Source organism: Caretta caretta, chromosome 8 (genome assembly GCF_965140235.1).
Source record: "Caretta caretta isolate rCarCar2 chromosome 8, rCarCar1.hap1, whole genome shotgun sequence".
Taxonomy (NCBI): Eukaryota; Metazoa; Chordata; order Testudines; family Cheloniidae; genus Caretta; species Caretta caretta.
In genome coordinates, this window is record NC_134213.1 from 106623119 (window position 1) to 106638932 (window position 15814).

The window sequence follows — 15814 nt, forward strand, 5'->3', positions numbered from 1 at the left end:
TTATCAGTTTGATGCTGCTATGGTCCAGCAGCACTGTCTGATTTCACAGGCAAAACGCTTAGGCCACTTCCATTAGCATGGAATGGGCAGGTCTGTCCCAGTAGTGATGTTCAGCTAAGTAGATTCTACTCGGAGACCTAGATACAAATTATAGGTAGGAAAACTACATTTTTTCCATTTTTGATCACTGATCCAGGATCAGAACTAGTGCTAGAAAAGATGGCTGCTTGTGGAAGGACTTGTACTATACATTGAGCCCTGGCAGACTAGGATACTGGATCTTGTTAGGCTAATGGTTTATATTAAATAACTGCAGTTCCAGGCTTTAGAGGGTGTAGTGTTGATAACTGTTACAGCAATTAACATCAGCAGCTACCTTAGTTTTGTTGGAACTGAAAGCAGCGTGGACGGATGAGCAAGATAGTAGTCACAGTGACACTAACATAAGGTTCTGCCAGGTTTGGAAACAGTGAATTCTGCCTTTTCAATGCCACATGGAAAATTTTGTTATCTTGGAGTGCAATTTTTTTGCTCTCTGAACAGAGGAAGCCAGGTTACTTTGCCAAGATCCCAAATTCTCGCTTGTAGATAAATAGTTGGCTGGAACTCATATGATTTCCCCTTACATTTCATAGCACCTAGAGGGTCCCTTTGTCCCTGGTCAGGGGTTTCTAAACTTCTTGCTGGTATGACCCCATTTTAATGAATTATTTCTTTCCGGGACCCCAGACAGCATGGAGGACACAATTTTGTAGAGCAAAATGGTGCCCTCCACACGGCGTGACCTCTCATGCATCGTATATGTGCGCTACATACATGCGTTACAAAATGGTGTCCTCTGCACAGTGTGACCTCACACACACTGTACATTTGTGAAGTCACTTGGTGCAGAGCAAATAGTGTCCTCCACACATTAGGGATTGCTATGACCCCATGTGCTGATGACATGACTGCACTTGGAGTGGGGTTACCATGTCTGGGTTTTCCCAACATTTCCTCTTTTTTGATCCTCAACCTTCTGTCCAGGCCGATTTTTCAAATAAAAGGAGAAACATCCAGGATCTTTTCACAGTAGACATTGCAGCTTAGAAAGAGCTGGCTCCGCGTCCCGAATGATCTTTCCCGCTGCATCCGCAGCTGCTGGATCCTACCCACCCTGGCTCTGACTTCCAGCCCTGGGAAGGGGGAGATGCAGGGAGGTGCTGACAGACAGCTGTCGCTGCATCCCAGTCTTGCTCCAGACACAATGACAGGGAGCAACATTGCCTCCCACCTCGAGAGTGAGGCCACAGGCATCCCCTCTACAGTGTCCTTTTTTTTTTCGGGAATTTGAAAGATAGCCCTAATTTGGAGTCGCAACCCACAGTTTGGTAACTACTGTCCTAGGTGCTGGAAAAAACATGGTTGTCACACTGACTAGTTCCAAACATTCAGAATGAGTTAACACAATTACATCAAGCTTTTTATCCTGAATTACATGGCATAGCACCATGTCTAGTTAGTCCATTGAGATCACAGGCTGCTCATGTGGACTCTTTTTTTCCTAGAATATTGTTAGAACTACAGTTGAGTGATAACCTGACTTGCTTGGACTGCACCTCTATAATGGCTTTTTTTTTTGTAGACTATGGGAGGAGACTTCTCTGGGAAAACTCAGAATGTCTCAAAGGGGATATATGCTTTTGCATGTAAGTTGACTCTTCAAGTTTTCTAATCCAAGTTGTATATAGTATTTTTCCTTCATAAAAGACTTTACTATATAGATGTATGAGAAGTTATTGAAGTCCATAAGGCCTTTATTTTAAAGTTCTTTATGAATAAATATTTAAAGAATTCCTATAAACCCTGATTATCATGTGTTGTTCCCAATAAGCAGTGATAAATTTAGTTGCAATAGTTATGTAAATCACCAACTATAGATATTACCCAATATATAGCTTCTGTATATAATGGTATTAACAGTAATTTTTATTAGAGCAAAAATAATTTAATCAAGATCAAAACACACTCTCTGAGGCAGAGTGGTTGGTTGGTTGCGTAGGGTATTGCTGGTTCCTAACAAATTAGTAGTAAGAGCTTGGCCCTAAAGGAAAGCTTTGGTTTTTGGTTTTTTTTGGTTTTCTTTTTGGGGGCGGGGGGAGTGGTGGAAGGAGTTGGATTTACTTTTGAACTCTCCCTTTCAAAACTAGAATCTTCCTCTATTTGCTGAACTGTACCTGAAAGTTTCCTTGTCTAGGAATCCCAACTAACGCTTTTTTGTTTTTTAACAAGTGATTCAAAGCTACAGAGGATTGCAATGTTCTGCAAAGTTAAAACTTGACTGTATTAACCAAGCCAGAAAATAAAATCATTGCTCACTGATAACTTGAGAAGTAGAAGCTCACATAATCCCTTTCTTTTTTTCAGTCCTAATGAGGACACAGCTGAAATCAGATTTATTTGGAGGAGTCGTCTTGTACAGATAACTCCACTACTATTTGGCTGGGGCAATTGTCATTCCAGCTACTAGATACTATAACTGCCTTGCTGTGAAGAATTTTGGAAGGGGCAGAGTCCCAGAGGCAGCTGAAATTGTTGTTCTAAAATCTGGTTAGGTCATGTTTTTTTCTTCCTTTCCCCATCAGCACGAGATGTCTTCCTCCTTCAAAGCCAACCCAGGTACAGGAATCAAGACCTGGAGGTCTATGTGACATTCTTTGAAATATATAATGGAAAGGTGAGATCTTGTGTCTTGATTTTAGTCTGAGTTTTTTGACCATGCATTTGATACATGGTACGATTTTATTTAGCTATCTGCATGTCCTTGCTGGAACATGGGCCCTTTGTGCCTCTGGTATTGAATTGGAAAGTCTGGGATATGCATAATTCATGTTGTGTACCTCTCCTTTAAATGAGGAAACTGTGAAATAGGTGTAGGCAGTGGCTCTCAAACTTTTTTACTGGTGACCCTTTTCACATAGCAAGCCTCTGAGTGTGGACTCTTCTCTTCTCTCCCCCCCCCTTTATAAATTAAAAACACTTTTTAAAATATATTTAACACCATTATAAATGCTGGAGGCAAAGCGGGATTTGGGGTGCAGGTTGACAGCTCACGACCCCCCATGTAGTAACCTCAAGACCCCCTGAGCGGTCCCAACCACCAGTTTGAGAACCCCTGGTGTAGGGGATGGTTCTTTACTTGTGCATCTCCATCGCCTTGCTCAAATACAGGTGTTTGATCTCTTGAATAAGAAGGCAAAACTCCGAGTGCTTGAGGATGGAAAGCAGCAGGTCCAAGTAGTTGGCCTCCAAGAAAGACAAGTCAGCTGTGCAGATGACGTGATCAGAATGATCGAGATGGGCAGTGCCTGCAGGTTTGTCTCCCTGGGCTTCTGCTTCCTTAATGTGTGTGATGTGTTTTTTTTTTTTTAAGCTTTCCAGCCTTTTATTTCCTATTACAAGTCTCTATAGGGTATCTATAACCAGGCTTAAAATAAGGGGCAATGAACTTTGTCCCCCAATAACAAGCACATGCCTTAGCACCTTGACTTTAAGGAAAAGAAAGAGAATCAGCCAGTAGACCAAATCCCAGAGATGGGAAAGCATGGACATGGGTGTCTTGCAATAGGTTTTAAACATGGCTAGCTCATGCATAATATTCAAAACCTATCAAGGTAACTGTCTGGTTAACAGAACCATGGGATGTCTGTGGTGCAGCACCTGTGCACTACAGGATTCTGAGTGGGAGGCAAGGACTGTCTGATGCTATTTGCTGGTCACGTAACACATCCGAACTCTTGAAGGCTCTTCCCATATCACGGTTGAAAAACAGTGGTGGCAGCATGGTTGCGCCCTGCTGATTCCACACCATGTGGTGGCTTCTCTGTGAAGCTCCCCTCTCGTAACTAGTTTAGTTGAGTTTTTAGAGAAGTTTTTCCTCCAACTTATAAGAGTTCAGTAACAAGCAGTCTTGTCATGACTCTGAAGAGGCTAGAAGTGCAATACAAAATTTATTTTAGGGAAGGCCTTGTGTGTCACACTGAATGTCTGCATTGATCTACCCTAACCCTTTCTTAGTCTAGAACTCCCTAAGCACATTCAACTTACATTGACTATTTTTTTTTTTTTAAACCTTTCCAAACTCTAATACTTCCTACAGTAATATGTTATGAAGAGTTTTTGTCTCCCTAAAGGTGGGAGGGGAACTTTTCAGGCAGTAGATGGTAATGGAGATCAGGGGAGGGTGGGGTTATGAAGGTAGTTTATCTGCCATCATACTAAACGTCCACACCCATATGTGACACTTCCTTGGCATGCCCAGGATTGTATGTCACCTTTTTACCTCCGACCTCTGGCATGAGGGAGTTTATCTTGTGGTAGGTGGGTGTCAGCTCTTGAACACAACCAGCCTTTCAGCCATTCATGCTCTCCTCAGGACTCTACCAGTCCTGTTTTGCTTTACACGCTATTACATGCACCTCAGAAGCATCTGCCTGTAGTGTCTGGCCCCTGTCACTGGCCACACACAGTAGTTACCAAGTCTGCTGTCTCCCAAAGGGAACAGTTGTTTGATCTAATATAGGATTCACACTTTGCTTAATACTACAACGCTGAGATGTAGTTATAATACAAAAAAGAATCAGTTTATTTAATAAAGAACAGAGATTCAAATGAGTAGTTGAGTAAGAATATTAAGATCAGGTTACAAATAAAATATCAAATGCAATCCTAAGTCTACACTGATTGAATAGGAAAGGTAACCGTTAATCAACTAGAGGTCCTCTCCAGAATTCACTCTGACAGAGTTGCTGAGTTTTCAGTCATAACCAGGGTCCAGATTTTCATGAATCCTCCTTTGTCCTACAAAGGGGTTCTTTTCCCTTCTTCAATAGTCCAGTAAATCTTTGAAATGTGTCCTTTTGAAATGCACCGCCCAAATAAGACTTCTTCCCAGTTGCTTGTTCTCTGGTATGCTAGTGCTATGTTGAGTTCATATCCCCTCCCCATCAGCCTGTTTTTCCTGTTGACTCTGCACGCAAATGGGGCTTCCTTTATGTCAGCTTTACCATGCTTAATTTACATTGTACAGAGACTTTTCTTCCCTTCTGTCTGGAAGAGAATTTGTTTTTCCCTTTGTTTAGTTACAGACTTTATGGCATAGTATCAGTAGGCTCACACAATTTATCATATAGAGTGAGTGCATACATTTCACAACAGTAGTGACAACCAGTGTGTCATCGGCTTTCATCTGATACTGCACAAGACACTTCTTGGATAAATGCTATGAAAGCAGTGTGTTAAGTGTAGTGGGTTTGTCAGGCCTGATAGGAGTTGCTGACAGAACAGAGAGCCCTTTGCTAGCTGGCATTGAGGGATTCTTAGGATCACATCATATACTTGCTGAAAACATGTATCGCTGCCCTGTAGCAAACCAAATCTGGACCTGTCAATCCTCCAGGGGTTAATAATTAACATATACTTAAAAAATCCTTTTAAGGATTTCAGAGCATCTACAGTGCATCAGGCAGCAGTTTGGGAGAAGTTAACTGCTGGACTGACTTGACTGGATAGGTGGCAGGGGTCTGGTACCCAAGTGTAAATGGTACTAAACAATGGGTAAACTGTACCAAAATAAGGAACCTGTTTCATCTTACAGTGGAAACATGATATGGCATGAGGTGTGGTCTATTCCAGGATAAAAATGGTAGGGAAGCTGAATGTGAGCTATAAGGCTTCAAGAGAGGGCAGGTATCATTCTAGGCATTAAATACCTGTAAGGAATCTGAGTAGTCAGTCAGAGGCATTCTAGCTAGGAAAGCTGATTCTGTACCCTGAGACATCTCTAATTGCTGACAGTGAACCCTCAAACTACAAAACCTCAAGGTCAGACTTCTGAGGTACAGGGGTTGATGTATTTCCTGTTGCTAGCTGGGGTTGGTGGTAACACTGCTTTCTGAAGCATTTCTCTCCATGCAGTCTGCAAAAATATTCCAGTACTAGTGACAGCCTCCATATACAGCTTCAGAGTCTCTTGAAGAGATAATGGGAGTGTCTGCAAAGGAGTATAGCAGAGAAGGATTAGGGCTTGATTAAATCAAGCTGTGGAAATAATGGAATTATTTTTTTAATTCAATTGGATTAATGTCTAACAGTGGGTTTTTTTGTTTTTGTTAATAAAACTGAGCAGATAAACTAGACTTTTTTACTGACTTCATTTGTGAATAGATTATGAATGTTCTTGCATAGTGCTGGGGGAGCTAGGCATGAAATATGCTTTGTGACATCTAAAATTGTAATAAACTTCATGTCTCTGCTACAGGACATCTGGACAGACCTTTGCAAACTCTAGCTCCTCACGATCACATGCCTGCTTCCAAATCATACTACGCAGAAGAGGGAAACTACATGGCAAATTTTCCTTGGTTGACTTAGCTGGAAATGAGAGAGGTGCAGATACTTCTAGTGCTGATCGGCAGACACGCATGGAAGGGGCAGAAATAAACAAGAGCCTTCTGGCTTTGAAGGTAGAGTAACTCAGAGCAACGTCAATGTTAATCAGCAAAGTTTGGATGGAAATGACCTATTGGATTATCTGATCCATCTTCTTGCAATGCAGGGCTGTTCCTTACAGGATGCTTTTTTAGTCTATATTTTTTAAAAATGGACCATCCTCAAAGGAGCCCAACTCTGTACATTGAAAGTTATGCTGCATGTATTTCCATTCAGAATCCTTTTGTCAGGAATCCAATCGCTTAAACCTTGTCAGCCCAGAGACTGCTATAACAATTCTCTGAAGCTCTACCCAAGAAGTCTATTTAAAAGTCTAAGCAGTTAGACAATCATAAGGTGTTCCTGAAGAGTCAAATAACTAAAAGTTCTGAGGCAGGGGCCATATCTTCCTTTGTGTCTGTATAGCACTTAGCAGAATGAGGCCTTGACCCTGCTTGAGTCCTCTAGGTGCTGCTACAATAGCTCATTATTAACTAGCTCTTCGAGCGCTTGCTCATGCCGATTCCATTCTAGGTGTGTGCACGCCTATGTGCATGGCTGTCGGAGATTTTTGCCTTGGAGGTATCCATAGGATCGACTGTGGTGCCCTCTTGAGTGCTGCGCTCATGCATTGGTATATTAGGCGCTGTTGGCCCTACACCCCTTCAGTTCCTTCTTATCGCTCGAGGTGGTTAGTCAGAACCTTGTCCTTGGCTAGCAGTTTTGTCTTTTTCGACTTCGAGCCTTAGGGCCTTGCAAATAATTTTTTTATAGTAGTTTGTGTTAAGTAGTTAAGTGTAGTTAGAAGTTAGAGTCCCAACGGGGATTTCTGCTTGGACTACAGCAGGTCTGTGGCTGTTAGTGACCCCCAGAGCAGCTGCCTGAAGTGCTTGGGGAAGTCGCATTTGCAAAAGCTTTCGGCCCAGGACCAAGAAAGAGCACGACATCCATCTGAGGGCCCTCCTCATGGAGGCTGCTCTCCACCCGGCTTCTGAGCCTTCCCGGCCGGACTCTACCCCTAGTACCTCGATCTCAGTGTGCAGTCCTTCCTTCCTTTTTTGCGAGGAAAATTGATTCAACAGCTAGTCTTCAGTTCCATGTGGTGAACCACCAGGCTCTCTTGGGCAGATACAGTTTTAACTCATGGGACTCCCTTTGTAAGTTCAAGGAGTCCCTGCCCCAGGTCTTGGCCCAGGAGTTTGGCACCCTGGGGGGGAGAGGGTATGGCGGCGGGAAGGTACTCCCTTCAAATGGCGTGGGACACGGCTGACTCGGTGACTAGGGTGGCCGCATTGGCGGTGGTGATGAGGCGCAGCTCCTGGCTTCAGACCACTGGCCTGTCCCAAGAAATGCAGGCCGCAATTCAAGATCTCCCATTTGATGGGAATGGCCTCTTTGTGGAACAGACTGACTCATGGTTGCATGGCCTACAGGACACTCGGACCACCTTCGCTCCTTGGGTCTGCATATGCTGCAATTGTCGAGGAAGCAGTTCCAGCCGCTGCCACCAAGGCCTTGGCAGCCTCGACAGGGGCCTGCAAGGAGAGGGGATAGAGACACAAGCTTTAGTCATTGCCACCCTTCCTCTTCCCGCTCGCTCACACAGCCCGGCCCACCAAAGCATCCCAGGGGCCAGAAGCACTCATTTTGAAGGTGTGCTTGAGAGCGACGCCCCAGTCAACTCCCCGGATCCACCTTGTTCTTTTCTTAACCATCTTCATCCCTACCATTCAGCCAGGTCTCAGGTCACCTTGGACCACTGGGAGTTAGAGATAGTATCTCAGGACTATATCCTGCAATTCTTGGCCGTCCTTCAGCAACTATTTGTTCAAGAGATCGAGAACCTCCTGTATATGGGGGTGGTGGAGGAGGTCCCTTGGGACATGAAGGGACAGGAATTTTACTCCTGCTACTTCCTAATCCCGAAAGCAAAAGTGGGGCCTCAGACCCATTCTGGACCTGCGATGCCTCAACAAGTCTCTCAGGAAGCTGAAGTTTCACATGGTCTCCCTGGCCTCCATCATCCCCTCCCTGGTGTAGTAGGAAGAGAGCCTGAGACGTAACCCGTCGTATTAGAGGCCTGGTACGAGGCAGGACCTGCTCACAATCTGGCAAAAAGAGGGCTGGTATTGCAGAAATACACATTCCTAGAAGTGCTAGTCAGAGTACTCACGAAAAGACATCCCGACATTAAGTGGTACCAGAACATCCCAATATCAAGGATGGTACAAAAACATTCCTGAAGGATAACCAGAACACACTGACCCCTCCTAAAAGATAAGGTCAGGATGACAGTCCGTAAGGGAGACGTTTTGATCGAACCAACATGTACAAGATGATGGGTGATAACTAACGATGTCAGGGGGCAGTAACTATGTCAAAGGGGCCGTACTAACTTGTTTGTATTGGGGTGTAAAGATGTATCTCAGAGGGATTATCTTTGTCTGGCTTTAAGGAGGAACGGAAAGTCCCGCCATTCATTGAGCTGGTCCATTGTTATTAATGGTCTGGTAGAGTCTGCAGGATACTAGTACCGTGCTTTGTCGACAATAAACCTGGCTGGGTGCCTTTGTCCCTTAATGGAACTTGTGGTCATTGGGCAGTTCACTTGAGGTCTGCTGTGCCAGCTGTCTGCATAGAGATGACCCTCCCCTCCTCTTCCCCCCCCCCCCAACACTGGTGACCCCCCCGACTACTGATCTGGTAAGTAAACAAGCTGTCCTCTGTTGGAATTGTGATCTAACATATTAAAAAAAAAAAAAACAAAACACAAGCTAGGGAATCCCTTTAACCTCTCTCCTACAAATCCCCTACAAAATGTTTTGGTTTTTTTTAAAGGTCAGGAGGCCTCCACCTGCATGTCAGGGATCCCGTCCCTCCCTGGGACCCTAACCTCGTGCTGTCACTGCTCATGGGTCCTCCTTCAAGCCTCTAGCTCCCTTTTCCTCCTCTCCTGGAAAGTTTCTTTCTTGGGCGTGATAACATCCGCCTGTAGGGTCTCTGAGATTAGGGTGCTTACTTTGGAGCCGCCCTGTATGGTGTTTTACAAGGACAAGGTCCAGCTGTGGTTGCACCCAGTGTTCCTGCCCAAGGTAGTTTCACAGTTTCATACTGGCCAGCTTACCTGTCTTCTTCCCAAAGCCTCATAAATTGGAACAGGAGTGCAAATTGCCTGTCCTGGATGTCAGGAGGCACTTGTCTTCTACATCGACAGGACTAAGCAGTTTCGCAAGTCAAAACAGGTGTTCATTGCGGTGGTGGACAGGATGAAAGGTTGCCCGGTGTCTGCTCAGATGATTACATCCTGGATCATGGCCTGCATCCGCTACTGCTACGAGCTGGCAAAAGTGCCTCCATGGGTGACGGTGACTGCCCACTCGACTAGGATGCAGGCTTCAGCGGCGGCCTTCCTAGCCCAGGTGCCGATTCAGGATATCTGCAGGGCTGCTTCCTGGTAGTCTGTCTACACTTTCACGTCTCATTATGCGCTTACCCAGCAAGCCTGAGACGATGCTGGCTTTGGCAGAGCAGTGTTGCAAACCGCAGGACCGTGAACTGAGCCCGCCTCCAGGGATACTGTTTGAGTCACCTAGAATGAAATTGACATGAGCAAGCACTCTGAGAAAAGCCGGTTACCTACCTTTTGTAGCTGTTGTTTTTCGAGATGTGGTGTTCATGTCCCTTCCATTACCTGCCCTCTTTACCCCTCTGTTGGAGTTGCCAGCAAGAAGGAATGGAGGGGGTGTAGGGCTGGCGGTACCTAGTATACAGACGTATGAACGTGGCACTCAAGAGGGCGCTACAGCCAACCCTGTGGAGACTGCTAAGGCAGAAATCTCCGACGGCCACACGTGGGCACACGCGCACCTAGAATGGAAATGACATGAGCAACGCATCTCTAAGAACAACAGTTACGAAAGGTAGATAACAGTTTGTTTGTTTTTCCTGGAACTATTCTGTGGAGACTTGTCAACCAAGATGGCAGACATTACATTAATGGGATCTATTTTGCCCCTCCAGGAATGTATCCGAGCACTAGGTCAGAACAAATCTCATACACCTTTCAGGGAAAGCAAGTTGACCCAGGTGCTGAGAGACTCATTCATAGGGGCAAACTCCAGGACTTGTATGGTAAGTGTGAATGCTTTATGGGCACCTTAAAATGCATGTTTTAATTCTCTATCAATTTATCAGCTTTGAGGTTCATAATACTTAAAGTGCAGGCTAACTCTGACAAGTGACTTCCTAGGTGACTGTGTGGTTTCATATTTGTCTTGGTGATTCCAGGTCAAATTGGATCATTTCATGAGTGAAAAGATGTTTTCCTTCCTTCCTTCCTTGCATCAGAAAGCTGGTTCTTGGCTGGTGATGGGCCAGGAAGGCGCTGCATTCAGGGTTTAGATATTGCTTTATAAATACATGAACCAGAAAGTCAGTGAAATCTGCTCCCCATCCCATAGCTTTACAATGAACTTTCTTGAGTCAAATCCGTGATGATTCTGAATAACTGTTAAGATCAGGTTTCAAAGTAGCAGCCGTATTAGTCTGTATTCGCAAAAAGAAAAGGAGTACTTGTGGCACCTTAGAGACTAAAAATGCTCAAATAAATTTGTTAGTCTCTAAGGTGCCGCAAGTACTCCTGTTCTTTTTGTTAAGATCAGGGCCAGAGTAAATTGCTGAGTAGACTTGCATTTACTACTGAACACCGACTGATACAGCATTTTACTCTTCTAGAACGTATCGGTGCCCTTTCAATGGCCCAAGTGAGCCAGTGGCAGCACTGGGAATAGAAACCAAGTTCCCAGTTTTAAGACTTTCTGTAGCTGTCAAAACTTTGTGCAATGTTCTTGGAATATTTTTGCTTTCTAGAGAGCCTTTGCCTTAATCCATCTTTTCAACAGTTTGGATGAGATGTCAGGCAAAGCATTTAGCAGTAAGCAAAAGCTTGACACATGCTTATTATCCATTTGTTTTCAGATTGCAATGATTTCCCCAGGTATGAGTTCGTGTGAGTACACCTTAAACACCCTGAGATATGCTGACAGGTAATGGCCTTTCTCACTTGTGAATTTCTCCCATTGCAATGGGGATCATGACTCGCTAACTCCTGAGCAAATGCTTTGTCGCCTGCCTTAGGTCACTCTTCAGAGCATCTTGGTTTTCTGTTTGTTCTGACTCCAGGTCAAATCTGCTCAATTAAAATGGGTTCTAAAAGTCAACTTGGAGCCTTCCTGGCTAGGGCATAATTACCAATAAGGAGAATGCATTGAAACCTTGGTTAATAGGTTTCCTACCTTTCAGGTTAGGATTGCACTTTAAAAATGACCTGAGAAGTGAAAACAGGATTTGTTCCCTCTTCTGCTTCTTGTAGTTGTATAAAAGCCAAAAGGGGAGGGTGGAGGAGTTTAAAAAATCTGCCTGCTTTTACCTTAAAAGAATCAGAAATGTGAAGTTTTGCCTTCCCTGGCCTGCTGTCAGCCTTGAAGAACTCAGATATGCCCAGGACATGCTTGACTATAGTTTTTCTTCCAGCTGTTTGTCAGGTATTAGTAAAATGAGTGTTTAATTTTAAGCTGCCTGGATACAAATTGCTTCACTTTGTATCCAATGTTGTACCAACTAGCACTTCAGGCTATTTTCAAGAGAAAAACCGTTTGGACAAGACCTGAATTTCCCTGGTAAGAAAATAAGCAAACTCTTTTGGAAAACCCAAACCTTTCAGGCCCTTTATGCTTTGTTGTAAAGAAACAAAAGGGCACAAACTGTTTCCTTGTTGCAAGTCATCAAAGGCAAACTGCAGAGTGAATATCTAATTTCAAGTTACATTAAATTTATGTACCAGCCAAGTTGTGTTGGGGTACTCTGGCAAATAATGCCAAATCTCCTATATGGTCCCTTTTCCCTACAAAGCTGGCTAAAGGTACGTGTATCCCATAAATCTATGTGTTAACTTGCCAGGCTGTTCAGAGGTTTTTTTAAGTTGTAATTGTTGGCTAAGGCATTAGGCAGCGTCAAATTTGGTTGGGAGATGTAGTTGGTAGAAGATCAGTAGCTGGTGATTGACGGCAAATCTGATCAAAGTACTTTTTAGGTCCTGAATGCTACTGACTCTTAAACAGTAGACACTATCCCACAGATTTGTTCATGCTGCAGGATTGACACTAACTTAAATATTTACGGCCCCCGTTACCATAGTATCTGAGTGCCTCACAATCTTTAATATAGTTGTCCTTACAATGTCCCATTGAGGTGGTCGTATTCCCATTTCAGACAGGGGGAATGAGGCACAGAGACTGACTTGTCTGTGATCACACAGGAAGTCTGTTGCAGAGCAGAGAATTAAACCCAGATCTTTGTGGTCACAATCTAATCCTAGCCACTGGACTATCTTTCCTCTCTTCAGTGACTTGTTGAATTCTTATTTCTCTCTAGTCTGAGAAATGTAACAGTGCTGCATTCAATCTCATAAAGTGAGCACTGTACACTTTGTATTCTGTATTGTAATTGAAATCAATATATTTTAAAATGTAGAAAAACATCAGAACATTTATAATTTAAATTGGTATTCTATTTAACAGTGCGATTAAAACTGCGATAATCACGACTTTTAAAATCTAATTAATTTTTGTGTTAATCGCTTCAGTTAACTGTGGTTAATTGACAGCCCTATTAGGAGCCACTAGGAAAGGAATAAATAATGAGAGAAAAAATATCATAATACCACTACATAAATCCATAGTATGCCCACGCCTCAAGTATTGCATGCAGTTCTGGGCATCCCATCTCAAAAAGATGTTAGAATTGGAGAAGTTACAGAGAAGGGCAATACAAATGATTAGAGGTTTAGGACAGTTTCCATATGAAGGGACTGGTTAGCTTAGAAAAGAGATGACAACTGAGGGGGAGGATGTGATAGAGGACTATGAAATCATAAATGGTGTGGAGAAAGTGAATAGGAAAATGTGTTATGTGAAGGTGGGGGGGAAGCCAAGAGTCAAGGGTCACCCAACAAAATTAATAGCAAGTTGTGAAAGCCAAAAGTATGGGTTCAAAAATACTAGATATGTTCATGGAGGATAAGTCCATCAGTGGCCATTAGCCAAAATGGTCAGGGATGCAACCTCATGCTCTGGGTGTCCCTAAGCCTCTGAATGCCAGATGCTGGGACTGGATGATGGGATGGATCACTTGATAACTGATCTGTTCTGTTGATTCCCTCTGAAGCATCTGGCACTGGCTGCTGTCAGAAGACAGGATAGTGGGCTAGATGGATCATTGGTCTGACCCAGTTTGGCCAGTCTTATGTTAAACAGAAGCTACTAAAGTTGGACATGTTTAAATTAGTGGGTCCAAATAACCTGCAACAAGTTTTTGGTTTTGTGGGTTTTTTTGTTTGTTTGTTTTTTTTGGGGGGGGGTGTTGTTTTCCCCCGGAGCTTGCTGGTCTGACTTTTTTCAATAAGTCTTGGGGCAGTCCCAGAAAACGGGAAGAACGCTAATATTGTGCCAAGTTTTTAAAAGCATAAATGGGTTGATCTGGGTAACGATAGACCTGTCAGACTGATGAGGTGGCTAATAGGAGACTCCTATTTTTAAAGAATTAAAGGCAGGTAATATAACTAATTAACATGGGTTTATGGAAAATAGATCCTGTCAAACTCACTTAATTTTTTTGAGATTACAAATTTGATTAGTAAAGGTAATAGTGTTGATGTAATATACTTAGATTTCCCTAAGGCTGTTTAAATGTCGTGCAGTATCAAGTAAGATTAAAAAAACAGAGCAGTACACATTAGCATGGTACACATTAAATGGATTAAAAACTGGCTAACTGATGGATCCCAATGTAATTTGTAAATGGGGAATGGTCTTTAAGCAGGTGTGTTTCCAGCAGGGTCCAACAGGCACCTGTTCTTGGCCCTATGCCATTTAACATTTTTTATCAATGACCTGGAAGAAAAAATAAAATCACTGAAAGTTTGCAGATGACCCAGAAATTGGATTGAAGTGGTAAATAATGAAGAGAACAGTTGACTAATTCAGAACTATTAGAATCGCTTAGTTAACTGGGCACAAGCAAACAATATGCATTTTTAATATGGCTAAATGTTAATGCATAAATCTAGTAGCAAAGAATGCCATATTTACAGGATGTGGGTGACTCTCTACTGGGAAGCAGTGATCCTGAAAAAGTTTTGGAAGTAATGATGGATAATCAGCTGAACCTGACCTCCCAAGGTGACACCTGCCAAAATTGCTAATGGGATGTTGGGAAGCATAAACAGGAATCTCAAATAAGAACAGAGAGGTTATTTTACTTCTGTATCTGGCACTAGTGCAACCACTGCTGGAATATTGTGTCCAGTTTCTGATGCCCACAATTCAAGAAGGATGTCAATAAACTGAAGTTCAGAGAAGAGCCTTCAGAATGATTCAAGCAGCTCAAAGGATTAGAAAAAAATGCCTTAGTCTATCATTTTAACCTATTTAGTTTAACAAAAGGAAGGTTAAAAGGTTACTTGATTACAGACTGTAAATATCTATGGGGGAAAATGGGCTCTCCAATTTTTCATGGAAAGGTCTAACGTGATCCAGTGGCTGGAAGTTGAAGCTAGACACATTCAGACTGGAAAATAAGGTTACATTTTTTTTATTGGTGAGAGTAATTAACCATTGGCACAGTTTACCAAGGGTCGTGGTGGATTTCTCCATCACTGACTAATTTTAAATCAAAATTGGATCTTTTTAAAAAAAAAAAAAAACTGCTCTAGGAATTATTTGGGGGGAAGTTCTCTGGCCTGTGTTATACAGGAGGTCAGACTAGATGATCAGAATGGTCTCTTCAGGCCTTGGAATCTGGGGATGGGGGAGAAATCCCACTGACGCAGAACTTATCACTTTTGGTTGATACCTGATGTTAAAGCTGAGGCACCTACTCTCCACAGGTTTCTATTCCTCTGCGGTCTTCCTTTCTGCAGCTTTCCCTAGTATCCCATGAAAGGCCATTAATTATCAAACCCTAACGAAGGGAGCTGTCTCTAGTTCATAGCTGTAGATCTGCTGCAATCATTTTCTACTGAGGTGTTAAATAGAATTTTCTTTTGTCTTGGATAATCTCTTTGGGTAGATTGTGACTATTGCTAATCCGGATACGTGTTCCTACATGCTTCCAAATCTGATGTTCCACTTTCTGGTCATTGATCATAATACTTGCGTTTCCCAGTCTCTAAATTCCTGTTTCATATATTGCTGATGGGAGGTGAGGATAACCACTATGGCTGCTCTGAGATGGAATACTCTTTCATACTGACCTTACTTGAGCCTGGTCTACACTACAGAGTTAGGTC

General features: G+C 43.1%; 1 protein-coding gene across 3 annotated transcripts in view; it reads left to right on the forward strand.

The window, feature by feature from the left end:
- The window catches only part of KIF2C (kinesin family member 2C), a 54243-nt gene that overhangs the window by 30404 nt on the left and 8025 nt on the right, over positions 1-15814 (forward strand). For all 3 annotated transcript variants that reach the window (XM_075131888.1, XM_048861345.2, XM_048861346.2), the window contains 6 exons: positions 1625-1688; positions 2625-2716; positions 3211-3353; positions 6299-6503; positions 10489-10599; positions 11446-11513. In XM_075131888.1, coding sequence (XP_074987989.1) covers positions 1625-1688; positions 2625-2716; positions 3211-3353; positions 6299-6503; positions 10489-10599; positions 11446-11513 — 683 coding nt within the window. The remainder of the gene's footprint in view (positions 1-1624; positions 1689-2624; positions 2717-3210; positions 3354-6298; positions 6504-10488; positions 10600-11445; positions 11514-15814) is intronic.